The sequence below is a fragment of the Bactrocera tryoni genome, chromosome 3, assembly GCF_016617805.1.
Source record: "Bactrocera tryoni isolate S06 chromosome 3, CSIRO_BtryS06_freeze2, whole genome shotgun sequence".
In the NCBI taxonomy this organism is placed as follows: domain Eukaryota; kingdom Metazoa; phylum Arthropoda; class Insecta; order Diptera; family Tephritidae; genus Bactrocera; species Bactrocera tryoni.
The window spans coordinates 14,178,693-14,206,657 of NC_052501.1; the positions used below are offsets into that span (position 1 = coordinate 14,178,693).

General features: G+C 34.3%; 4 protein-coding genes and 1 long non-coding RNA gene across 13 annotated transcripts; 2 read left to right on the forward strand and 3 right to left on the reverse strand.

Annotated features, from left to right (window-relative positions):
• Positions 1–63: 63 nt before the first annotated feature.
• LOC120770025 (probable methylcrotonoyl-CoA carboxylase beta chain, mitochondrial) lies at positions 64–2,212 on the reverse strand. The gene is made up of 4 exons (XM_040097125.1): positions 2,059–2,212; positions 1,749–2,002; positions 799–1,685; positions 64–732 (listed from the first exon to the last, which is right to left on the reverse strand). The coding sequence occupies exons 1-4, from the start codon at positions 2,188–2,190 to the stop codon at positions 257–259; spliced, it is 1,749 nt and encodes a 582-aa protein (XP_039953059.1). The 5' UTR covers positions 2,191–2,212; the 3' UTR covers positions 64–256.
• A 376-nt stretch (positions 2,213–2,588) lies between these two features.
• Positions 2,589–3,196, forward strand: LOC120770031 (cytochrome c oxidase subunit 7C, mitochondrial-like). The gene is made up of 3 exons (XM_040097141.1): positions 2,589–2,764; positions 2,865–2,989; positions 3,068–3,196. Exons 1-2 carry the CDS (start codon positions 2,681–2,683, stop codon positions 2,979–2,981), a joined length of 201 nt encoding a protein of 66 aa, XP_039953075.1. The 5' UTR covers positions 2,589–2,680; the 3' UTR covers positions 2,982–2,989; positions 3,068–3,196.
• Positions 3,197–4,112: 916 nt separating this feature from the next.
• Positions 4,113–5,146, reverse strand: LOC120770028 (protein seele). The gene is made up of 4 exons (XM_040097139.1): positions 4,866–5,146; positions 4,640–4,807; positions 4,404–4,555; positions 4,113–4,350 (listed from the first exon to the last, which is right to left on the reverse strand). Exons 1-4 carry the CDS (start codon positions 4,954–4,956, stop codon positions 4,186–4,188), a joined length of 576 nt encoding a protein of 191 aa, XP_039953073.1. The 5' UTR covers positions 4,957–5,146; the 3' UTR covers positions 4,113–4,185.
• An 879-nt stretch (positions 5,147–6,025) lies between these two features.
• Positions 6,026–27,724, forward strand: LOC120771434 (paired amphipathic helix protein Sin3a). Of its 8 annotated transcripts, none has more exons than XM_040099431.1 (14): positions 6,026–6,231; positions 6,544–6,725; positions 14,766–15,613; positions 15,709–16,925; positions 16,993–18,575; positions 18,751–19,063; positions 19,163–19,306; positions 19,410–19,644; positions 20,229–21,091; positions 21,502–21,831; positions 21,891–22,097; positions 22,194–22,502; positions 26,327–26,773; positions 26,864–27,724. In XM_040099431.1, exons 3-14 carry the CDS (start codon positions 15,124–15,126, stop codon positions 27,479–27,481), a joined length of 6,756 nt encoding a protein of 2,251 aa, XP_039955365.1. In that variant the 5' UTR covers positions 6,026–6,231; positions 6,544–6,725; positions 14,766–15,123; the 3' UTR covers positions 27,482–27,724. The 8 variants fall into 8 exon arrangements, with proteins under 8 accessions (XP_039955365.1, XP_039955366.1, XP_039955367.1 ...); XM_040099432.1 differs by having other exon boundaries at positions 6,026–6,207; XM_040099433.1 differs by having other exon boundaries at positions 6,026–6,142.
• LOC120771436 lies at positions 7,671–9,416 on the reverse strand. Of its 2 annotated transcripts, none has more exons than XR_005704967.1 (4): positions 9,335–9,416; positions 8,385–9,250; positions 7,922–8,324; positions 7,671–7,850 (listed from the first exon to the last, which is right to left on the reverse strand). It is a non-coding gene; the product is annotated as an uncharacterized LOC120771436 (long non-coding RNA). The 2 variants fall into 2 exon arrangements; XR_005704966.1 differs by having other exon boundaries at positions 8,385–9,275; positions 9,335–9,392.
• Positions 27,725–27,965: the final 241 nt, after the last annotated feature.

Consider the following 27,965-nt stretch of genomic DNA (forward strand, 5'->3'; position numbering starts at 1 on the left):
AAAAGGTAAAATTTGTAAAGCAAAATATTCAACGTGCTTTAAAGAAATATTTTAAACAAATTTTAAGTACTATTTGTCATGTATATTATTTGCAAATATGTATGTATATTCAATCGATATAATGATTTTACATTAAGTTACCTGTAAACTCACAAAAATTGTTTAAAAAAATTTATCTTAACTCTAATAAATGCAACAATTTCACAGTTGTATCTAAAAATAAATGCAAGAAGCGTCCACATATCCACTTCATATTTTACATGCGGAATACACCAAACCGAGTAGATTGGCCAGCGTTATTCAAAGATGCTTTTAAACTTAAGCCTAGCACTTGGCGTGTATTCGCTGGATCAATGATGCCGTCATCCCATAAACGTGCAGTACTATAATAAGGTGAACCCTCCTTTTCAAATGTCTCGATGATAGGTGCCTTCAACTTGTTGGCCTCTTCCTCGGTAAAGTCTTTACCAGCACGTTTACGTTGATCTGCCGTTATTTGTGCCAGAACATTGGCTGCCTGAGTGCCACCCATTACAGAAATTCGGGAATTTGGCCACATGTAGAGAAAACGTGGTGAATACGCCCGACCACACATTCCGTAGTTTCCAGCACCATAAGATCCTCCGATAATAACTGTTAATTTAGGCACATTTGCACAAGCTACAGCCGTCACCATTTTGGCACCATTCTTTGCAATTCCATTGGCCTCAGCATCGCGACCAACCATAAAACCTTTCCAAAAATTGTCCATAAAAATACATTGATATAAAAGTTATCACTTTTTGGAATTTATCTTACCAGTAATATTCTGTAAAAACACTAACGGTATGTTCCGCTGAGCGCATAACTGAATAAAATGTGCGCCTTTTAGAGCACTTTCCGAAAATAGTACACCATTGTTTCCAATTATTCCAACTGTATGACCGTAAAGTTTCGCAAAACCACAGACTAATGTCTCGCCATACAATTTTTTGAATTCTGTAAAACGACTGCCATCCACTATTCGCGCTATGACCTCACGTACATCAAAACTTTTGGTCAATGTTGTGCCCACAATTCCATATAATTCATTTTGGTCATATTTTGGCTCTTCGATCACTTCTAGGTCTTTAGCATTAACTGTTCGATTCGCCATTTGGCTTGAATAAAACAATTTTTCGTTGTAGCTATTTGTTGAGGGCAAGTTTAAATTTCGAACAACCTGCCTAGCTAAATAAAGTGCATGTTCATCATCCACTGCATAGTGATCGGTTACACCAGAAGTTTTACAGTGCAAATCAGCGCCACCCAAGTCTTCAGCTGATACTTCTTCACCTGTAGCAGCTTTCACTAAAGGAGGGCCAGCTAAAAATATGGTACCTTGTCTTTTAACAATAATGCTTTCATCGGCCATGGCCGGTACGTAAGCGCCTCCGGCCGTACAACTTCCCATCACGACTGCAATCTGAGGTATACCTAATGCCGACATATTAGCTTGGTTATAAAAAATGCGTCCAAAATGTAGCTTGTCTGGAAAAACTTCTGCCTGACGTGGTAAGTTAGCCCCACCAGAATCCACTAAGTAGACACATGGCAGACGATTTTCTTGAGCAACCTCCTGGGCACGTAAATGCTTCTTCACAGTAATTGGATAGTATGTACCTCCTTTAACCGTAGCATCATTAGCAACAACAACGCACTCAGTTCTGTAATAATTGTACATTTTTTAAGTATTCATTGAATTAGTATGCTCTTTTACTAATACGTACCCACATATTCTACCTACGCCAGTAACAATACCGCCTGAATTTACAATATCTTTCCCATACAATTCATATCCCGCCAAAGTGCTTAATTCAAGGAACGATGAACCTTTGTCTAGTAACAAATTGATGCGTTCTCTGGGCAAAAGTTTGCCTCGAGAAGTGTGGCGTTCGATTGCTGTAGTTCCACCACCAGTCAGAACCTGCTGAGTGATGTCATTTAGCTGGTTTATCAAAGTAGTCATTTCCACAACATTTTCCTGCAATTGTTTATTGTTGAGTACATAATATATATATTATTCGCGTTTTATTAAACCTTAAACTCAGCAGAATTCTTATCAATTGAGCTTGACAAAACATCAGCATCGCCAACATGCAAAAGTCGGGCTGTGTAACGAGGTATTTGTAGTGTTAAGGGACTTCTACAAAATTTCACTAACTTAAACATGATTGAACGCTAATTAAAAAAAATAATTTAAGCTAATAACAATACAAAAATAAAACGATCACTAGACTATCAAAATCTAATGACCAACAATATGGAATTGTACAGATAAAGTTACATCACACGCTATAGAATTGATAACAAAACAGCTGTTAATTTCTCGATCGTAGATCGATATATAATTGCAAGCATGGAGATTCACTCCATTAATATTTAACATGTTTTTCTAAACTTATATTATATTTGTATTTATAAAGAGTTTCTTAATTCCAATAAAATACTTTGTAAACATTATCAATTAATAAAAATTTTTTTTTTTGAAAATGGAAATTTACTGAATTCGCCATACTCATCAATTGCAACTCTGGAGAATTTTGACGTTTCTTTTTGTCAGATTCGTTTCTGTATTTGTGAAGTTCTTAACGTCAAGTTGGGATCAGCAGTCATATCCATTATTTGAAGAAATTCAATTTTATTCCAAATTAAAATTAAAATGTTGGGTCGCACAGGTCTTTTGGCTCGTAATATCACCCAGAGTTTGGTCAGACACCACAGCCATGGCGGTATTCCCGGCGAGGTACAGTAATTCTTTGAGGAAATAACAACCCTTTCAATAGCCACATTGTTACATAAGTTAACATAATATCTAATTTTTATATTGATATTTTGCTTCGCAGAACTTGCCTTTCGGTCTGAATAATCGCTACAAGTTGACTGCTTATTTTATACTTTTCTTTGGTTCCGGATTGGCTGCTCCGTTCTTAGTCGTCAGACACCAGCTGCTAAAGAAGTAAAATTTAAGGTTAGTGATATTACGATAAAATTACGTTTGCCATATTTTTTAAACAGTGCTGATTTTAATGATATTTTTCTCTTATAGTTCCAACTTTATAAGCAAATTTGATGGAAAACTTTTAAAGGCTATGACCAACTATTTAAAAGTGTGTTATGTATGATTAAGATAAAAGTGAAACAATTTTCACCAATAAAACAAATGTCATACCCAAAAGCCTTCAATTTTTTAATTATTATTTTGCAAGCAAATGCTCGTAACACGTACTGCTCTAAATAAACGGAACAATATTAAAACTGTTGAATTTAAAGTAAAAATACAATAAACGGATGGTGAATATGAGTCGGTAGATAGAACAGAAAAAAATAACTGTTTTTTAGGCGATAGGTAAGAGATATTTTTCCCAATTCCCACGACAGCCGGTTCTACGCACCGGAATTGACTCGGATTTCATCCGACCAAGGGCTGTTCTTTCGGCGATCTAACCCCGTTTGGATCGGTAAGTGTTAATTTGTAAGTGTTAGATATTTTTCCCCTATGAGTAGTGTACTTGTTCACTTTAATCCATAAAAATTTTGTAGGAATAAATCTTATGGGGGACTGTAGATATTTGAATAAAATTGTATTAATGCCACCTAGCTTCAAAGAAAAAGTTTCAAAGTTAAAAGAAAGTATACATTGACATAATTGTTAAAAACTGTCATCGACAAAAAAACTTTCATGAACCTATATAAATATTACAAACATTGCAGAGTAAATTGGATAAACTTTTGATTGAACATAATCAAATATACAAAGATGACTGGTCGATTGGTTATGCTTACAAATAGAATACGTCAGTTTTCAACCACAATGGCACGTCAAGGTGGACATGGCAGACCTGGTTGTCCGGGCGAAGTATGTATAAACTTTGACTGAAAACTACAAAATTAATTCTTCACATTTTTTCAAAGAATCTTCCAATAAACTTGAATGCAGGAAAATTCAAAATAACTATGATTATGACACTATTTTTTGGCATTGGCTTGGGCGCTCCTTGGCTTGTAGTAATGTGGTCAATGGTGAAAGGCAAATAATGTTGAAATAATATTAACATAATGTTAATTATAGTTTATGATTGAAGAACACAACGTGTTTTTATAAAATAAATATGTTGTATTAAAAAAACAAAATTTAACTAGTAAATTCAACTTAATTCATCGTTATCATAATTCATCCTTTTCATCAAAGTCATACTCTTCTTGAATGGGACTGTAAGGGCAGTATTTCGCCTGAGCTCCGCAAATTTGAGTGTCCAGTTCGTCGCTAAGTGTTGGAGCTTGCAAGGCTTTTATGATGATTTCTTCATGATCGTCGAGTATCTCCAAACACTAAATAAAATTGAAATAATTAAATGTTCTGTAATTCAACGACAAAAATTTACATAGTGGCCAAGACTTTTATTTAAATCACCGTCTTGGACAAAGTCCACAAGTGATGATTCCGGATTCATCTTCCCATCGACAATCATCTTAAGAAGTGTGAACTTGCCATTGCTTTTGTATGTAGCTTTAACATAGTCCTCCATCTTATCACCTGCAATCAGATTTGATAAATCTTGTTAATATTTCATTTCTCTAAATAAGTTTATTAATATCGAAAAAACGCAACATCACTTACAAATCTTTTCCATCAACTCGGTCAGATACATCTCTGATTTAACTAGTTTAACGGATTTACTTATAGAATTTCCTCTGGCATCAAGTCGAAATCCACTGACGTCAACTGTCTTATTTGGATCTTCCTTAGAAATAGCATTCTCCAATTCTTGTACCGTCGCCTTGCAAACTTTTAAATAAAAATTATTATTATTTCGAAATTTAATTATTTTATAGCAAAAAAATACCATGACATTTCACCTCCTGCGAAGTGAATCCTTCTGCTATTGACAATAGTACCAACAAACATACTACTTTTATTAGTGTCTTAGCAATCATTTTGTTAAAATTTTATCACACTTGCTTTTATTATGCCGAAATCTTCTCCGTCCGTTTCGAGGACTTATAAAAATAATATGCCAATAGAAAGAAAACTAGCGAAAAGTATTACTAAATTTTCTCAAAAAGCCGCATATCAACAACAGGTTCAAAATATTCCACGTCTGCCCTTTTTATTGGCTAGTTATCGCTTTTTCATAGCACTACCTACTCGGTACGTTCAGTGAAATACTGATAAGACGGCATTGTGAAAGTTAAAAAGCATCAACGTCGTTGGCCAATTCTCAACCTTAAGCTCTAGAAGATTCTTTTCTGCTTTAAAAATCTTAATATTTTGTAAGTACTTGAAGTTCCACTTTGTTTCCGGTGGAATTATGTTTAGCAATAAAGTTGGCTGGGACATAAAAGTACTTAAACTTTCAATAAATTGTCAGATCAAGAAAAGTCATTCAAATAGGTTCATTCTGTACTCTGGTTTATTCAAAATTTCATTAATTGTAAAAATCACCTCTCCCCTACTTGGCGTTTGCGCAATTTTATTGAAAAGTTTTAGCATCAAGCAGCATTTGGAGTTGTCTTGCAGTTAGTGTCAAATGGAAATACATAATATGTGTTTTCGGTTTATTGGTGTTGTGTTTGAAAAGAACGAGAGGAAAATTGAGAGAAAATTAAAAATCAAATGCAAATTTAAAACAAATCTCGGAAATATATATTTGGATGAACAATCGCAATATTTCTAAAAGAGATGTTACCTATACTAAACGCGTAGGTAATTATACACATTTTTTTTAATTACACATTAACTAGTCAGCAGAATAAATATGTAAATAACTTATCTGTTGTGCTAATTTATTTTCTATACAAAATTAGTATAGAATCTGAATATATGAAGGAATTTTGTGTAATAATTATTAGAATTGTAAGTTCTAAATTTGATAATTGTTTGAAATTTTATATTTTGAGGAATATTCTATAATTGCAACTCTGGGCTAACACGCTACTTTTTAGCGAATTGCTCGGCGGCCATGCATTCGCACAACACTGTGCGCGCCATATTGTAAAGTTCTTCAGCTGCAAACCGTACGTACATGAACGGTCGGTGCTAAAAATTTATGTGTGCCAGTTTGTGAAATAGTGAAAAAAATTCCAAATTTATTTCATTTAAATAATGAAAAAGCTATAAGAGGTGCAGAAAAAACATTATACGCCAAACATTGAAAAATTTGCTTTTATGTAAAAAAAGAGCAATACGTAAGCAGTAGAAAGAGTTTAAGGGTTGAGTAGACGATTTTGACAATTTTTATAGGAGATGGAATTCATGAATCCTGAATATCGGAGCTAAATTCTCAGAAATTTACGCACAGTTTGTAGAAGAAGAAATCCAAATGGAAAAAACACTAGAAAGTCATTTATATATATGTATTTCCTTAGTTTTTCTTTACTCTTCACTGCTAATTGTAAAAGTGAATAAGCAAAAAAGTGATAAAGAAAGGCGACTTCATTATAACTAAAGAAATTATTTAAGGGAAAATTAAAATATATAACGCATTTAAAACATCTTATTGTATCTTTGTGCGTATATTTAAGACTGCAAGAAATCAGTGATGAGATGGGTTGCAAAAAACAAATTGAATACGCGGCACAGGAAAACATTATCGATCCTACAAAAGAAAATTTTAATTACGAAAGCACGTAGGTGCAACGAAAAAGTGTTTAAAATCTAACTAATATAAAGTTTAGTCTACATATACGGCACATTTAATTAGTGGGTAAGTGGTATTTAATAAATATTTGTAAAATTCAATATTAAAAGTTGATATTCTTGTGGAGTAAAAGCAGAATGGAAATTTTATATTGCATGTCGGACTTTACATTAAAGTTTTACAAAGTATTAGATGCCTTTTGAAATATTTTTATGCATATGCATATATTTCAAAATACTTACTAAAGTCAATAAATAATTATTATTAATCAAATATATGTGCATAAACTTTTGTGAAGTGGTGCATGTTTAGTCCATTATTGAATTCAGGCATTGGCGCTTCAAGATTCAACTCGTAGGCAGAACATCCTACCAATTAACTAGTTTAACAGGTTTTAAGGTTAAGTTAATATTTTTGTTTTGCTTTTACAAATACAACTAAATAAATTCTAACCAAAAATTCGTCATGGCCTCCTTGCTTGTTGCTTTGTTTTTGCACATTTGTTGTTGGCTACGAAGTCAGGGCAAACATGTGGAATTACATTATTCAGTCTTATCACCGGTATTTTTTGATTTTACTTTAAGACGCCAAAATACATACGTTAAAAAGTGCAATAAGTTATATACGAATTAAACGATAATATATTCGTGAGTGTTTAGCAATATTACTGTTACAGTAATTTTCTTTTGACCATATGGCGCCTATTAAAAGCTTATTTTTGATTCTACAGCTGAGATCATTAAGAAGCCACAGTCTTCGAGAACATTATTTCAAAAATTTATTATTATCCTTAACTTAGTGTTTCTAGAAATTTGTGAATTTCACATTTAGCTTGATTAAGATATTTATAATACATACTCGGTAAAAATTTGTATGGAGTACAATCCTACCTAAAATTTAATACAACCGATTTTATAAAAAAACTTCTACAAAAATATATGAATTGAAGTTAATTATTTGTCATTATGTTGCTATGTCTATCCGAAATTTCGATATACATAGATCTACATATGAAAATTCTATAATTTCAAACGTTTATTGCCATAAATCTTTAGTTAATATATATATATTATATGTATTTTTAATTCTCAAAATCTTAAATAGAAGCCTTATATATGTGACTTTTCATATAAAACATATCTACTTATATTTTATGTGATTTATTTATGGTGTGGTCGCCATAGTTTCGCCCTAGAAGTAAAAGAGTTTTTGAGATACATTTAAATGTGTCATTAATTTACAGATAATTATTGATTTAATACCTTTTTTTACCGATCCAAACGGGGTTAGATCGCCGAAAAAACAGCCCTTGGACGGATAAAATCCGAGTCAATTCCGGTGCGTAGAACCGGCTGTCGTGGATTTAATACCTAATTGGGTTTACTCAACGTTTTTAACCGAATAAGTGTATTCTTAGCATGGTGTAATTCCAGGCAGCGCAACGATAGTAATCAAGTTAATCTTCGATTGATTAGTTTCAATTAATCTGCCTAGAAGATGTTTGCGATAGAGAGTCTCACAAATTACAACTTTTGAAGCATGCTGTGTATATATTTTCCGACCATGTGAACAGCAATTTTAAGTATTTCACGTTCTTTTGAAATATGTAGTTTTTTTACTCCCACGATGGTAAATGTAGTTACATTTGTATTAGACGATTGTGAGCTGAAAATGTATTTTGTATTATTTGTATAAAAATATCAAAATTTTTAAAATAATACAAACCTTAAGTGCGGATAAAATAAATTGTTCTACTTTTCAAAAGTTGTTAATAAACGATTCATATGAACTGAATCGTTCAACTGTGTTGCTTCTCCAGTAATCTTTTTCAGTTGATAGAAGCACTAAATTTGCAACGACCGCATTTTTTTTTATTTAAAAGATACATTTTTAGTGGTATTTATAATTCACATTTACTTGTTTTCGCTCGTAAAATCGTGTTAACTCTTTCAGACATATTGCATATTGTATCGCCATCTTTCACCTTACGTAAGTGATACGTTAGTGCGCTCACCTAACAGATGAGCACGAACAGTATAAATTGAGTGACTAGCAAACAAAATCCAGAAATACACACAGATACTCTCGGTAAAACTCATACCAATATGTTCACGTGCATATAAGAATTTAGTAAAATTGTTGAGTTCATGACTGCGGACTGATCAACTTGTAGAAAATTGTTGAAGACTATTACAACGAGCGTTAAAAAGTCGGCACATCCGCCAGGGCAATGAAAACCTTTGAGGAGGCAATGATTATTCCTATTAATTTCACGCGTCGTTTCGTGGTCATCCTATTCAACACCAGCAACACCAAATCTATTTGTAACTATACTAGTCACATATCGAGTATTCAAAGCACTACTAGGTTTGTGACTCCACCAAATCATTTATATGCACATATGTTGAATATGAGTAAAATTAAAGGGAAGAGAACGTAAAACCAATGGTGGTTACTTCTGAAATATTCGACTGTGAAATTAAAAGGTTTTGTGTATGTGGAATCTGTTGACTGAAAACGGCACAAACGATGACATGCCACGAGTTATGCACAATCTCCTCGCAAGTCTCGTCCACATGTGACTAAATATTCTGAAATTTGTCAACTTCCGTGTAACTTTTTTAAAATTTTTTGGTTATTACTAATATTAAAATCTAAAGTTTGCACTTTTTTACCTGAACGATGTAAGTATTCCCTCCAGCACTTCGTTAACACAATTGGATGTTACAAAATTTATGCACAAATATGCTATGTTTAGGGAATCATATTCAGTGTTGCCGGATTTTAATTTGTTCAAAATATTGTTATACACAACCAGAAGATTTCTCATATAATTTTTGGTATGTCTAATTATATAAACTATATTTTATTTTTTTCAGTATTATTTCATGCCTTCAACTATCTTTTGGCATGTTATTATTTATTAAAAAACTTTTTTAAATACTTTAAGTTTATTGTTATTGTTGATGAGCTAAATAAAATTTTTTGTAGGTTAAATTGTCATATAATTGCGAATACACCTTGTTCCGTTTAAATATAATTCAGACTATATAATTAAAAAAAAATAAAGTTTATTGACGAATGCAAAATTGTATGATGGATATAATTTTTATGCTGTCCCTGGCATACCTAAATAAAAGTGCCCGGCATCCCTAAATAGAGCAGCAACTTTACTTCAAATTCTGACTTAAATTCTAAAATTAGTACAAAAGATTTAAAATGCAAAAATAATTAATTTCTCATTCATTTGTACAAGCATTAAGCATTGCGTGTCAAGAAATTTTTAAGAAAAATTACATAAATTTATTAATTTTTGAAATCTCAGCGTTGACGCCGCTTTTATTTAGGTATACGCCGTAAAAAATCTATGACCATTTTTGACAGTTATTTGCTGCTTTTTAAAATCAGGGATGACAGTAAAGAATATATAACCGGTTGATAAAATAGAGCAGAAAACGGAAAAGTGTATTTTTTTTGTACATGGGCTACTTATAGAAGATAATAAATATTTTTAATTTTATTGAAAATTAATTATAACAAGATTAAGGCCGTAAAAAAGTAATAAATATGAAAGTAATAATATCAATGTTTAGTAATAGCAATGCTAACAATTATATATATTTACGATACAAATATTTTTGTGTGGTAACACTTGAAAGCCCGTTCGTCAAACACGACGAGCCTCGTCTTGCTTCGCAGGCAGTCTTTCGAACACTTTGTATTTGCCGTGGTATTTAATCGAAAATGTTTGCGGCGGCGGTAAGATGTAGCAAAACATTTACTCGTCAAATTTTTGTGAATATCTGTAGAAATTCATTGAGAAAGAAATTATTAAAAAGGGAATTCAATTGTGAAAAATATCCAAAATTAAAAATTAGTAAATAATGGTGTTGAAAGCATTAAAATGATGTGCTAAAAATTGAGAAAGTGTTGAAAGTGATTTATTTGCCAAGTGAAACATTAAATAAAATAGCGGAGTAAAATTGAGGCGCGAGTAATTATATTATAAAGAAAGCAAGTGAAATGTAAAACTGTAAAGAAATTGAATTTTATAAGAAAAAATCTGTATTCAATAATTGAACGGAGATATAAAACAAAGGCCAACATAAAATTGGTTGCTTTGGGTTTGGTGACGGTGCTGATGTAAGTGTAATTTTTCATATAAACGAGATTTGGTTCAGTTCTAGGTACTTCATTGCATATGAAGAACTAAAAAATATTAATTGTGTTGGAATAACCTGAGAGAAGTAATATTTTCTAAAGTTTATTAGCTGCAAAGTTGAAAGAAAAAATACATAAATTTTTAGGTTAGGTCAATTCAATTGGTTTATATACGTCGTTTTGTTCCTCTATTTCACCTCCGCTGTCGTCGTTCATATATGTATACACGCGCGCTCGTGAATATTCAGCATACACATACACATTCTACAATATATGTGTATAGAGTTCAAATTCATACATAAATATGTATACAGTGAGTGAGTGAGTGAGTGGTTATATATATATATATATATACATATATAGATATATATATATGAACATTTGCCTTTCTGACAAAAACGTATGACTGGCAACGACGATAAAGTCAACGGCGAATTGCTGTGTTGGGGCTTAATTTTTTCGTGTAGATACATATACACTCAAACGTATATAAACAGGACGGACAGGGCCGTTGCCATATTACAAAACTAGGAAGAATTTTGAAAGTTAAATTTCCTTTAATTATAAAAAAAAAAAGTATTTTACATATACAGTTAAAATGCACTTAAGAACAAATATGATGTTCGAAATGATTTGAATAACGTTTGTAGGTTTAAAAGAATGTTGGGGTTCAACGGAAAACTGTAAGTGGCAACAATAGCAAATCGTTTTGTTGTGTTCGGACATATTCGGGTGTTCAGTAGTCGTACGCCTTTTAGTGAAAATTAAAAATAAAAAAAAACAAAATAGAAATAAAATATAGACAACGAGAATGCTGAGAACGACTTGAAAGTTTACTTTTATTTTACTCCTTTGCTTTTATTGTAATTCCGTTTCCCATTGTTGTTTATTTATGGTTATTTGCAAATTTATTAATAGAGACGGGAAAATTGAATTGATGAAAATATTCAATAAAAGTACGAAAAACGCAAATAATCTTTATTAACCTAAACCTCCTTAGGGTAACAAAAAACAAGATCACAATAAAATTACATGTTAATTAATGTGCACATTCAGTATTATGTATATGTTCACTCGACATATATAGCTTTCTTACAACTTATAGGTATACTATGTACCTTTATAATTAATTGTAGCTAGGAATGCAAATTATATTATACTTACATATCGAAGATAAGATACCCGCAAAAATGGAGGGAAACCCTATGCATGCCCACTTTATCCCGCCTCAAGAGATACGACTAGTGGCCATTTTCAGTTCATTTAGGTACTGCTATATGAGGAGCTTTTGTTTGGATGTGCAGTGTATATATCTAGTATGCTTCACCCAGTATAGTACAATGACGCGGTATTCGCGGGCGCATACCTCATATTTGTATGCAGCTTCACCACCCCATTCGCCACCAATTTCCTTTCTTCTCCAAGCAAGTCTTGAAATCGCATTCAAATATTCCACTTTGACTACCGTCGGTAATCAGCCAGTCAGACAGCCACCGTTGTCGTCGTCGTCACTGCTGCTGACCCATTCAAAACAATAACAAAAACAAGGTACTCAAACTACTTGCACACAAGCAATCTCATTTTCAAGGATTGTGTCATTTTATTTCTCTTTTACACTCATTCGTATGATGATGTCAAAACTAGTATCGCTCACTGAAGTTGTTTCACTTTAACAAACGTGTTTGTTGCGTTTGTATGGCTCGGTTCGTCGCTTTCTCTTGTTATATACGAGCGCATAATCAGCAAAAGCGACGAAGTGTTTGTATTTTCCTTATCTTTGCTAGTACAGTTTACAATAATAAAATATTCGAATACTCAGACAATGTTTAATCGATTAAAAGTGTGATATTTTTATTTTTCAAAAATTATTTAATGCTTGTGATGCACTTTTGATAGTTTTTCTTGAGTATGCAAATATCTGAATTGATGTGTTTACTTCTCACCATGATATTTGGGCACATCTTTCTTACCAATTGTACAAACGAAAATTTCGCCAGCGATGCAATATACAATATACATACATATAGTATGTTGATACAGGCGTCAATGTAAATAAAAGTTGACATGCCTACTAATATAATAAAAAATATTACCGGGCCGCAAATATTATAATTTGAATAAATAACTAAAATAATCGGAGTGAAATATGCATTTAAATCATTATCTATGATAGAATTTAAGAAAAATGTTAAATATTACAAAAGTTTAATGTCAAGATGTTTTTTTACAATATGCAGCTGTGAGGATACAATTTTGATTACCAAGAATCAAAGAGAAGAACGTTCTGACACTGAAATATGTATGTACATATTACTGAAAATTTGTGTCTGGTTGCCTTCGATTTTTCTAAAGAGATTGGGGGATATAAATTTGACATGCTTTTTTGTTTGTATATAATTTTGAAAATCATCAATCAAAACAGTATTGCTTATGAACTATGTTATACGGAATTGGGTTCTCATGTCAATATTGCAATTGACTGAACTCTTAAATCATTTAAATACATTTCAATTCTGGATTTTCCAAACTATATATTGTAAATGTGTATAAATATTAATATACTATATGTATATAAAAACGTTTACTATCTCATATTATTGCACGTCACACAAGTTCGTATATTTATGTACATTTATATTTATATATATTTGATTTTTTTTTTGTTTTGAATGCCATATGCACATACCTATATTATTCGCAAGCAAGTGCACGCATACGAGCAGGTCAGACTGATGACGATGGATTTGGGCGAACGATATTATGGTGAACAAGGTGAAGTTTGTGTGTGTGGGGAATGGGCCTGGTATTTTCTCGTTGAGCTCCAATGGTTTGCTATTTTGCCTACCTTTTTTTTCTACTCCCTCCATAGTGACGCTCTTTACGAGTACATTTTGTGTTATATGTATGCATATAACGTAGTGTGCATTTTGAACTATTTTGTGCCAACTTGCGAGAGTGGTTGATTTTCTTTTATATAGAATTGCAATGTATACCTACAAATATGCAAAAATGTAAAAGATATTTCATATTATTTAGTGTTATGAAATATTTTTCATTACTAAAAATGTGAAAAAAAATATTTAACTTTCGATATGCTGTAAAATTGTATATCAATATTTTTTTATATACGACTAAGTAATGTAAGTTCGGCAACATTTCTCAAAATTATTTCTGTCGCTTAAACAACAACACCAAAGTATTTCAAAGAAGATTTTTAGGGTCGGCTTTAGTATACCATCCCACGATTTCAGGGTTATAAGTGGTATGGTTGGATAGTGCTGATGCTCCAGATTAAGAATATATATAATTATTGCCGCCGCAAACTTATAGTTTTCGAGATATTTGCATTTAAACCTATTTTTTATTCGTTTGATAAATGTGTAGATATGGCAATACTTATTATTTGACACACGGAACACTTATTGTTATTGTGCGTGTAGTAATATTTATGTAAAATATAAAATGCTTATTTTAAGCAAATATCTAAAATATTAATAAAAAATAAATATGTAGAAATATTGTAGTGAATTGTAAGTGTATAAAAAGTGCATAATACGGAAGAAAAACTAACCATAAGTCGAGAAATTGCAAAATTAAATTTGCAAAATTTTCAACTTTAAATGCAAATATCTCAAAAACTATAACTTTGCGGCGGCAATAATTATATATATTCTTAATCTGGAGCATCAGCACTATCCAACCATACCACTTTTAACCCTGAAATCGTGGGATGGTATACTAAAGTTTCCCCGATTTTTAGAATAATAATACCCAGTAAATGTGAGTTAATGAAATTTAAAGTTAAAAATGTTTATGGGGTAAACCAAGTTCCATGGAAATTACAAAATTTTCTTCATTTCTACCTTTGTATACATAATTTTTAACTTATTTTAATATTATATTAATGGTAAAACTAATAAAAAGTTATTTTCGTTTCCTTTACAGATTTAGGATTTAGAAAGCTGCTTGTTTTGTCAAACAGATTTCAAAATTGCCTTCTGTGAGTTGACGGTCGATCACAGCGCAATGAAAAGGCAACACAGTCATCGTATGCCAATAGAATTAAAGCCGCAGCAAACATATAAATATCGTTTAAATTATAAAAAAATCGTATTCATTTCCATTGGAGTTGATGAGAAAGCAAAGTATTATTGGAATTAATAATTAAAAAAGAAAAAAACGTCGGTAGTTTTCGACAGAAATCATCATCTCAAGTGATATCTCAAAAGTTGACAACAATTGAAATAATACATTAAGATCGTATAGACTACAATAAAAATAAAAAGCAGCAATTGCAACCAAAATGATGAAACGTACGCGTGTGGATGAAGTCCAATACGGAACGCGCCCAGGTCCTGGAGGTGTGGGTGGTAGTGGCGGTGGAGGAACTGGCGGGACCATAGTGGGGACCTCTAATCCCGGTAATACAGTTAATATCGGCACTGTTGTTCCCGGTAGCCATGGTAACACCAGTTTAAGTGTCGGTTTGTCTGGAAGTAATGCAAGTGGTTCAATCCCACATCATCGCATTTTAATACCGCCACATGGTGGAGCGCAGACAATTGCTTATTTGCCATCAACAACACCAGCAGCGACAAACATGAAAGGTTCTGGTGGAATGGTGGAAAATAGTACCGGTAGCGGCAATTCCTCGAGTCATGATAATAGTGGAGGATCCAGTGGTAATGCTGCGCAGTTACCTGGAGGAACAGTTGTTACTTCAGGTGGCGGAGCCGCGGGGACTGTCAATGCAGGAACTGTCCACACACAAGCTGTGCAGTATTCTTCAACTTGTAAGTAGATTAAAAATATAAGTATAATTTTGTATATTCTTTTTAATTAGGTATTAAAAAAAGTGTGATTTTTTTTATTTAATTTATTTATTCAGCCTACAATGTTTCATCAGTATCTTCCAGTGTTGGTGGTAATATAAAAACAACTACAGATGGACCCGTGCAAATTCATGTAACCGGTGGTGGTGGGGCAGGTACTAATGTACAGAACTCTGCATCGCAGCCAAATTCTCTGCGAACACGTACAATCAGCTCTTCTCAAAATATTGCAGTAGGCAGTGGAACTGCACTGAATGCACCACAACCTTTGGCAGTGGTACCACCGTTACCCACAACATCGGGCCAACAGCAAGGCCCTCCACAAGCTGGTCAGCCACAAGGTGGTCCTCCACGACTTAAAGTGGAGGATGCTCTTAATTACTTGGATCAAGTAAAGTTCCAATATGCTGATCAGCCACAAATTTATAACAACTTTTTGGATATAATGAAAGAATTCAAATCCCACTGCATTGATACACCTGGTGTAATTCAACGGGTGTCAACTCTTTTTAAAGGGCACCCAGAACTGATTTACGGCTTTAATATGTTCCTGCCAGCCGGTTATAAAATCGAAATACACTCAGATGAATTAGGCGTTTCAGTACCCGTTGTATCAATGCCATCAGCGTCGCCAAACAGCTTGCACGGTAGTATGTCTAATATACCCGGAAGTGTTGGCAATATCCAAACACCTCTAATACTTAAATCAAATCAGAGTAATTCAAGTAATACTTCGAATACTATAGAACTACAACAAATACATGGTACCAGCAGCAGTAACGCAAGTGTGGCTGTCAATCTGATGACACACGGTGGCGCATCGTTGTCACAAACAACAATACATGCACTACAGTCACCGGCTTCACAATCTTCGCCAAGTGGACCGGGAATAGTTCAACAACATGCTCAAGTTTCTGTATCGCCTGCGCCGTCCTCCGTTGCCCAAATTCAGAGTGTGACAGTGGCACCAGTTGCGGCGGCACATTTACCACAAAATTTTTCACGAGACCGCGAGCGTCCTCCTATAGCTCCGGCCATAGTCACTAGTAGTATAGGTGGCGGTCCACCCACACTTAATGCGCTTGGCGAATTAAATCCACAAATAAACAACACTGTCAGTAGTGGCAATATCGGTAATGCTGGAGGCAATGCACACCATAATCTCCATCACATTCAACAGGCGCATCAGTCATTACTAATGGGGGAAACTGTAGGCCAACAGAATCAGCCGGTCGAGTTCAATCATGCGATATCGTATGTCAATAAAATTAAAGTGAGTTATTAACAACAATATTAATTAAAACCGAAAAAATTTAATGTTTTTCCTCTTTACTTTTCAGAATCGTTTCCAGAATAAGCCGGAAAAATATAAAAAATTCCTCGAAATTCTTCACACTTATCAAAAAGAGCAAAAAGTGATTAAAGAAGGTAGTCCCAATCAAGGGAAGACATTGACCGAACAAGAGGTGTATACACAGGTTGCAAAGTTATTCGGTCAGGATGAGGACCTCTTGCGGGAATTTGGTCAATTTCTTCCGGACGCCACGAATCATCAAGGTGCACAATATATGTCCAAATCGCATAACGACCACAAGCGTTGCAGCTCTAACATAGCTGTGGGTCCAATGGCTAACAGTGTTAGTGGCGCTATAAGCGTTGGAGGCGGAAGTGGCCACCATATGGCTATGCCATCAGCTTCTAGCTCGCCGCTACATCTCAATAGTGGTGCGACTTTGTCACAAATTGGTGGTGGTACGCATGCAACGGTATTAGGAAACTTATCTGCTGTGAATACGAGTGTGAGCATCAAATCGTACAACAACACCCAACAGCAGCCTCAAAATCATGTGATCAGTGCGAATGCAGTTGGAGGCCGTGGTGGAGACGTAGATTATGCACATCACGTAACGCTTCATTCTAGTAGCGGCGTTCATTTGAAGGTAATACACGATGGTGTTCACCACGATTTAAATGTCGGCTCAAATATGCGCAACTATGAGAAGGACACGCACCGCAGCAATCACCACGCTATTACGGGTCTGAAATATTCACACGGAGCAGGCTCCAATGTTACTGGAGTTACCAGTCACTCTTCCAAGAAGTCGCCAAGCTACAATTCCGGATTTGGTGCGATAAGCGGCAGTGGCAATGCATCAATGAGTAGTAGTAGCGGCATTGATCGCACGTCGATTAATATGAATTATTCGCACCAAGTACTCGGTCATTTATCGGCAACGCGCCGTCCAGCAATCGATGATGGCGGTAGTGGCAGTGGCGGTATGGGTGGTGGACCACCGCCGCCTAAAAAGCACAAGCCGATTTGTAAGGACATCACGTTTTCGGAGGCATCGCGAAAGTGCACCATATCCGACGCGGCATTCTTCGATAAAGTGCGCAAAGCATTACGAAATCCTGATGTATACGACAACTTTTTGCGTTGTCTAACGCTATTCAACCAGGAGATTGTGTCAAAGACTGAATTGTTGAATTTGGTAACGCCATTCTTAAGTAAATTCCCAGACCTACTTAGCGGATTTACTAAATTTTTGGGACAACCCGTGTCGCAAATGTCTTCGAGCGGTAGCGGCGGTACTGGCACCGGCATATTCGGCTTGGAAGAAATACCAATGCAATCCGCACATCGGCAAAGCGGCAGCCTAAGTAATTCAGGTGCAATAAACGATCGTCAAGGCAATCATCAAGGCGGTGAATTGGCACAGGATATCGATTTGACCTCGTGCAAACGACTAGGTGCATCCTATTGCGCCTTGCCACAGTCCATCGTACCGAAGAAATGTTCTGGCCGTACAACGTTATGTCGTGAAGTTCTAAATGACAAATGGGTGTCATTTCCAACTTGGGCCAGTGAGGATTCAACTTTTGTAACTTCACGTAAAACACAGTTCGAGGAAACCATTTACAGGTGGGAGATTGAAAATTTCAATGCATTTTATCATTTTTGTTTGTCTTTGAGTGCATTTCTTCATCCTCGTGTAAAACACATAACACGTAAATTATTTATTTAAAATTCACTTTTTGTATACAAACAAACAAAAAAACACTAAATAAATATCTAAACCACAAAATTCTAATCAAAGGAATATTCACAGGACGGAAGATGAACGTTTCGAATTGGATGTGGTAATCGAGACTAATAGTGCAACAATTCGTGTACTCGAGGGTGTGCAGAAGAAAATGTCACGCATGTCACCGGAGGATCTGAGCCGATTTTATTTGGACGATTACTTAGGTGGCACCTCACAGACGATTCACCAAAGGGCTATACACCGGATATATGGTGATAAGGCAGGCGAAATAATACAAGGTCTGAAGAAGAATCCCTCGGTTGCGGTGCCAATAGTGCTCAAACGATTGAAAGTAAAGGAAGAGGAGTGGCGCGACGCACAAAAAGTAAGTTTTGATATCTTCTGGTTGATACTTCTAAAATATTCTATTGAATCTCTCAATTTCAAATTATTAATTTATTTTTTTACTTTCACGTTTTATTAGGGCTTCAATAAGTTGTGGCGTGAGCAAAACGAAAAGTATTACTTAAAATCACTCGACCATCAGGCAATCAATTTTAAACCAAACGACATGAAGGCGTTGCGTTCCAAAAATCTCTTCAATGAAATTGAAACATTATATGATGAGGTATGTAGCGAATCAAAAAAAAAGAGTTAACATTAATTACTCTTTTTTTTTTGACAAAAATTTTCAAGTAATAAAAATAATTGTTCTCTCTTGTTTCGATTAGCGCCATGACCAAGATGATGAAAATGGTGAACCTATTACTGGACCACATCTCGTGCTGCCATATAAAGATAAGACAATATTGGATGATGCAGCGAATTTGTTAATTCACCATGTAAAGCGTCAGACTGGTATACAAAAGCAGGAAAAGACTAAAATTAAACATATATTGCGGCAATTCGTGCCCGATCTGTTTTTCTCGGCCCGTCAACCATTAAGTGACGATGAACGTGAGGACGGTGAGTCAGTTGCTTAGCAAATGCAAATTAGTATATATTTATTTTACATAAATTCATTCAAATGTTAGATATTATTTAATTACAAATTTGTTTTATTTCTAAATTAAACTTCTTTATACATAACCTTCAAATTTTTTAACTAACAAATTATTTATTTACATATGTTACACTTATTAAATATCTTACGATTCTATGCATTTAATTAATTTATTTTAATTAGTTTGAATTTGAATTTGTTTTTTCTGTGCCTGATATAAATAATTTAGTAAATGTTTTTTTTTTTTTCTTCTTTTCTTTTTTCTTAACAATCAATCCATTATCATCTACCTCTACATTCTCATGCACTAATAATTACATTAAATGTATAATTAAATTTTTGCACTTTCTTTGTTATTGAACCTTTGAATTTTTTACTTACTACCAACTTTTCATCCTATCGCATTTTTTACATATTCCTGTAACACACAAAATTAACTATTTGCGCGCTATATGCACCTATTAATCAACCTCTCGCTCTAAAATCATCCTCGACACGCACAATTTCGTTTCACGCTTTGCCATGCTTCATATTTTTATCTGTAAAGTATTCCCATTTTTAATAGATGACAACGAAAAGATGGATGTCGATTGCAATACAACAGGTAATCGGAGCGAACGTGAGTTACATGCCAGCAGCGGTGGCTGCAAAGGGAGTAGAACATCAAGTGGTAGTACATCGAACACCGATACAAATTGTGGTGTAATAGGCAATTCCAAGTCCGATGGCACTGGTTCACATGACAAAAATTCTTTAAATTCATCGACAGATAATAGCATTTTGTTGGAAAATCACAAGAATGGTGAATCGAGTGCATCAGCTGTAAATAGTAATAACAGTACTGGTCAAATAGCCGTTGCGGAGCACAACACTGGGACTACATCTGCGTCCAATACACTGAGCGCGGGTGAAAAAGCCACCTCCAATAAAGATTCCAACTCTTCGTCGCTGGCTAAGGGCCAAGTCAACAATATTAATGCTGTCGACGATGTGAATAGTGCAGGTCGTTCGTCAGCCGAAGCAATGACCAAATCCAACAGCACTGTAGCATCTTCTACAATATCCACAACAGTTACGGTGTTGTCTGAAAATAAGACACAAGGAAATAGTAATGTGACCGGCGCTGCTACGGTCGATAATACATCTGGACACAAGGATACAACCGGCATCACATCATCATCTAACACAATAACACCAACTGGGTTAAAAGCTGGTGTAATGAAAGATGCAAATGAGAAAAATAATAGCAATGCTGCCGACACTAGTATGGGTACAAATGCAACAACTGCCACCTCAACTCATGCTAGCGATTGTAATTCTGTGGATGCAATAAAGATGGAAATTAAGGAGGAAACACCTGATATGGATGTGGACATACAGCTGCCACCTCATGCTGTCAGTAAACATTTGGTAAGTGTTTAATGTCTTGAATTCTGAACATCATAAAAATTTAAACAAAATGTGCTTAAAATAGAGTGAGAATGAAACATTAAAATTTTTAACTAGTAACAAATAGCGATTTTTCGACTCGTTGTTTATTGGTATTGCCAACATAAAAATAAAGTTATTTGTGTAATTTGTCTAAGACAAATGCATTTAAAAGTACACATTCAATATACATATTACCATATTTTTTCGTTGCATTATACGATTAATTCTTCACTTTAACAAATATTTGGTGGTAAAAATCGTTTTCATTTTACACATTCTCTACGCACTCTCTCTTTAGAAACTTGTTCTCAACATTATTTTAAATATTTTGTTTTTTATAATTTGTGGTCTGATAATAATCTGATAATTTCATTAACGTATTACAATAGGAGGAGGCGTACACACTTTTCTTTGCCAACAACAATTGGTATTTATTTTTGCGACTACATGCTATTTTATGTGAGCGGTTGTGCACTATGTACGAACGAGCGCAAATGTTGGCTATCGAAGAAGAACGTCACCGTTCAAATCGTCGTGAAAGCACAGCGACAGCTTTAAGACTGAAACCGAAACCTGAACCACATGTGGATGAGTATTATCCAGTTTTTCTGGAAATGCTGAAGAATGTACTTGATGGTAATATGGATTCGAATTCATTCGAGGATTCTATGCGTGAAATGTTTGGCATACATGCCTACATCTCCTTTACGCTCGACAAGGTTTGTAATACTCATCTTCATGTTCTCCATGAAATATATAATGGATTTCTGTTTTTTAGGTGGTTTCGAACGCTGTCCGCCAGCTGCAAAATTGTGTTACTGAACGCGGTGCACTTGAGTGTGTTGAACTGTTTCATCATGAGCAACGACGTGGTGGTGCAGGCAATTATTGCCGCGATGCGCAAAAGAATTACGCCAACGAATTGGCATACCAGCGTAAAGCTGAGGCTAGTTTACACGAGGAGAACTGCTTCAAAGTATATATTGTAAGTTTTCCTTATTACTTTTCATATATTTTTTTATTTGTTGTGCGCAATTGATATATATTAATAAATATTTTTTTTGCTATATTTTTGCAATAGTACAAAATTGACTGCCGTGTAACGATCGAACTGCTCGACACTGAAGTTGAAGAGGCGGAGAAGCCTTTAAATAAAGTGAAATCTTGGAGTAAATACGTAGATCGTTTAGCAAATCCCGCCGCGAACAGCATTAGCGGTCAAAATGCAGCAAATTTGTCCAACACAAATATGGGTGGCACCGCGAGTAATACTAATGCCGTTAGCAACACAAGTAACTCTAATGCGATGAGCATGCCGACCATGTCAAGCAGTCTAGCAGGTGCAAACGGCGGTGAAATTAAGCTTGAGCGCATGGATGATGACGCACTGGTGAGTAGTTAACTATTTGTGTTTTACTACTCTTATACTTTTAGATAGTATTTTCGTTTAGTATTTAAATTATATTTTATTATGTTTTTTAAGTTTAATTTCTTCAATTGTCGTTTAGTTTTCTCGATAAGTATTTGGTTGCATTATTGTGTGGGAGCAATTGTTGCTAAGGGTAAAGCATGCGAATTCCATTAAAACTTACACTGTCCTTATGGAAGCTAGTGCAAATAATTTGAGAAAATCAAACCGTTAATACAAACTTATTTTTGAGATCTGAACTGTATACATATGTATGTGTAAACTTATTTTTTTTTGTTGTGTGTAAAACAAATTGAGAAGAGGTGAGAAGGAGAGCACTGAATGAACGTAAGAGACAGAGAGAGAAAGAAAGAAAGAAAGAGATGAAATGCTATTTAACTATATTTACAGAATGCAGTGCGTTTTACAAGAATGTATGTGTAGTAATAAAAAAAATGATCTTAAAAAATTCCGTTATACGGCATAACATATTGATAGAAACTTGTTAGAACTAAAATATGTCGATAATTCAAATTGTCCCTTATTGTTACTGTAACAACTTTTTGTATTCTCAAATGTTCTATATTAAAAATTATGGCAGAGACCTCTCGGCCTCATATAAAACTTAAGATCGTTTGGGTTTCACAGACCCAATTGTCATAATCACGTCCTCTATTTGCTGCCATTAAGGCTATATAAAAAAATATTGGAATTATTTTTATGTTTCCGTCTTTGTTTTAATTTACAATTTTAATAAAATGAAGTATTGGAGATTGTAATTTATTTTAGCCCTGTCCTTTGTTTGCAATCTCCCTAAAGTACACAAATTGTTTGTTTTGATGAACTTAGCGCAAAGAAAAAATGAAAAAAATATAAATTTTTTCAATTATTTACGAATAAAATTAAAATTTTAATCGGCACATACACTTGGTAAACAAACTTATACATATAACAAGATAGTCGTACTTACGTAAGTTACTACATATAGTATAGTATATTAGAAAAATTATCACAATCTAGGAATATTATTAGTACCATATAGCGTTAAATTAATATAAACGGCCCTCTTCGATTTTCCAAGTCCGATTTTAACAAAAAAGCTTGAATTTACCTCATCGAAATCACCATACCATAGAATATTAACACCGATGCAACATTTTTATTTATGTGTTAGCTCAGTTGTATACATGTACATAAACGATATATAATATTGATTTGATTTAATTTGATTTTTTTGCTGCGTTGCTTGAATGTTTTGCTGTAAAAACTTCTGTTGTGTGTTTGTTATTTTGGTTGTTTTATTTATTTTTTTGTGGTATAATTTAGTTCAGCAATGGTTCGTCCTTAAAAGTACAACTTTCACTCACCACTCTTCACTTATGCAAACGAATAAGTCGCCTAAAATCACTAATTAATGCTTTTTTGCATTTCTTCTCATTTTTTTCAATTTTTCGTACCAGGTCAAACCCCCCAACAAGGCTTAAAAAAATCAAATACAAAAACAAAAAAGATCAAAATGAACGATTACTAATAAATAATGTAAATTAAATGATTTTAACATTTTCTTAACTAATACATTAAGGCAGAGAAAGCATAAACAAAAAATCAGCAAAAAAAAAGTAAAAGGAAAATTCACTGCAAAATATAAATGACTAACGAAGTGATGCATACCTAGATATGAGCATATATTTATAATCCTACACATTTTTCACAAACACGTGGAACATAAATGCACATTTGTAAATTTGCAGTAAATTTACCAAAAAAGACAACACAAATGCTGTCTAAAACGGAAACAAGAAACTTTTTTTATTTTTTCCACTTTAATTTTTTTCTATCGCACAAAACCAAACCTAGCTTTTGTGGAAGACTAGTCTCTTCTTCAAATTTGATGTCCAAATTCCCTTACAGATTTCTGTTTATAGATTTTTATTTATTTTTTTTTTGTAAACGTACTCTATTAACATAAAGCTAAAGACGGACCTTTCCATTCACTTTTACATATATTATAAGAAATGCTCACATTGCTTCTTTATATTTTGTATGACTGCAATTTATCTGTTTGCAATTTTTGAAACATCGAAGCACCCAACGATTTTTTCTTTAATATATTTTATTTTTTTCTTTAATTCATGTTTGTTGAGCAGACTTGCACTTGGTTGTGATTTGTTGTTTTGTACAAGCTTTAATTTCGTTAAGATTTAATTATTCCCTCTCCATTGTACATTCAATTGTGCGTGCTCATTATGTTGACATGACGACAAATTCTTGTAAATACTTTCACAATTATGTACATAAAATCAAATTTTAGATCACTTACTAATAAACAGTTAATTGATCCAAGCGTTCCTTTAATAGGCACTTGTTATCCTTTAAATAGAAATTTTGATTTCGGTTTTGCATACAATCTAATTAAGAAACAAATCAATACATCAATAAATAAATGCTAAGTTAACTTAATTGTAAAGTCAAACTAAATATAACTGTACATGTATAAAAGATTAATATACTACGCAAAAGCAATCTGAAACTAGTTGAATAGCTTTGAAATGTAGGTAATTTTAAAGTTAGTGAGTGGCTAAGGCCAAACAGCAAATAACTTTTGGCAAATAAATAATAAATATATGCGATTGTTTTTTATAAGAAAAAATCTCTACTAGTACATTTACGTTGCACCACAAACTCGAGTTTGACTTAATGTGTGTATTTGGCGCGGTAAACTCGTTGCAAACGCCAAAAATGTCCGATGAACTAAAATTTGTGGCGCAAAGTGATGGTACTATAAACTTTAATTAATCGATGTATGGGTCTGTGCCACAATTCACAATAAATTTTTGCCGGGCGGGTATTTGCTGCGCATAAAATTCCAACTAACAAACACAAATTATACAACTGCTCTGCTAATTCTTTTACCCAATGGCAGTAAAAGACCCACAATAAGGTAAGTTCAAAATGTGCGACAGCAATATTAAATCAGCTGACAAATACTTTATTATATGTTGGTGGTAATTTAAAATGGAGAGGGCTGCCACCATTAAAAAATATTTTTTGTTTACGTTTTTGTTATGCCCGTAACTCTTTTATACAGTGTGTGTATGTGTGCTCCTTTTGTTGTTGCTTTTTTAATTTTTTTGGTTATAACATTTCTTTCAATTGTGTGGATAACTCAAAATGCATCCCTTTGATTTGTTGTTGTTTTTTTTTTAGAAATGTCCATATTCCATATTTTTATTAAAAGCTAATTAGAGAGTGTGGTGTGTAGTTGAAAACCGAAATTTTAAATTTTTAAAAATTTTGTACGATCGCTCTTTTTTAGCTTAATTTATCGATGTGTTAAATGATGTTTTAGTTCTACTTCACCAGGCAATTTTATTATATCTATGTATGCATATTTGTTTTTGAGGGTCAGTTATATTTTATGTAAATATATATTTATATGTGAATAGCTGTAATTTCTTAAAAATCCGTTGCGAATGTTAGTTAAAAAACAAAAACGCAAAAAATAAGCTCGTTTGACCTGGTACTTACATATATATTTCCATATTCGGCACTGTCCGAAGCGAACATTATGCGTTCATTAATTTTTCTTATAACTTTGCGAAATATATACATTTTTACATTTATATATTTATTCTTGTTGTAGCATTCGTTTATTTTCAATTAGCTTTTAATATATTTTAAGCATTATCGCTTCAATTTTAGTTATTTGCATGCATACTATAGTATGAAAGCAACAAATACATCAATTACAAAAAATTTGACAAATAAACAAATTTTCTTCAACTCCTCCATCTCTTTATCCACAGGATGCGCATGTGACATGTAAAGCTCGCTTCCTCAAACGCAACAAGCGGCTGGCCTGCATGCGCGCTGATCAGCAGACACGTTTGCAGCAATTAAAATCGGCGAACGCCACAACGAACACCGGCACCACAAATGCATTAAATAAAGCTTCCGTTGCAGTAGTGGGGAATGTAGCGTCGGACACTGGTAGCGCCAGTGGCTCCACAGACAGCAATGTGAAAAGCACCAGCAGCAGCAATAACCCGGCGACAGCTGGCAGCGAACCACACTGGAGTTGGAATAAGCGACCTCCAGAACGTGTTGGCAGCATTGTGGTGGGCAGCGGTGCGGAGAAGTACTTCGTCAACGATCGCGACGAAATCAAATTCAACGCATTCGGCCGCCAAGTAATAGCAATCAACAAGAATCTACAACTGTTCAAATGGGACTCGGTGCGGCGTGCGAAATTGGTGAGTGCTGCTAAAAAGCAAAATCTACGAGCACATTTTAAATAATTTTGTTTGTGTACATTTTATTTACTTTTCACTTTTACCTTATAGTCACACACTTATGTAACGCAACGCAAACACAAACTATTTCAACGTTTCACACAAAAGTGGCTGGCGGAGCACGTTAGCGAACAGGCGCAACAGCAATGCACGGACTGGCTGCTCGGCAAGACGGTGCCAAACAGCGGCAGTAGTAGTAGTGGCAACTGGGCGCTGAAAACCAAGGTGATACCGCAAAATGATGTGAAACGTACGCCATACCGTGTTTACAATCGTTATAAAGTGACATTCAGCGGCAATGCGAACAGTTGTGCAGACGTTGCTAGTGGCAACAATAGTGGCGTCGCTGGCGGTGGCCGTGTATCAGGTGGCAGTGGTAGTAGTAGTGGTGGTAATGCGCCGGTAGCGGATACTCATGCCACAACGACATCAACGAATACGACGCATTGCAATAGCACGGCACAGTCGCAGACGTCATCTAATACGGCCACACTAGCAAATGTCGGTCCAAGCAATGTTGGTGGTGGTGGTGGAGTGCAGGCGACTGCAAGCGTTGCGGCGGTGACGACGTCGTCGGCTCTAACATCCACAACAGAAGCGTATAAATTGGCAACAGGTAGTGGCAATAATAACACCAGCAATAACAACAATCGACAATTGGAAAGCTGAATCTGACCGAAAAATGCGGTGAGCGCCAAACGTCGACGTTTAAGCGAACGCGCACAGGTGTGATTTACAGCAAGTAATACTAAATCAACAGCACAACAAAAACACACCAATTATGTAACGATAGCAGCTAAATAAAGAGCCACTAACGAGGAAATATTGAAATTGGCGCTTTCATAATGCAAGGCTATTTGATTTGATGCCCAGTTATGTGTATAAATTTTTTTCCTTTGTTCTTAAGATTATTTGTTATAAGTTTTGAATTTTGCTATTTAACTCAAATTTTAGGCATTAAGAAATACATATTTTCCATATTTAACTATAAAATTACGTTTTTTTGTGTTTACTAATTTATTTTGAAAAGTAGAAAGTAGTTGTTAGGATCGTGAATAGCTGTAATTCATTTTTAGACTTACTCTACTCGGTACAACTGAGCGTAATAACTACATAAACATACATAGATAACATCTAAGCTGTGCTTCTTAAT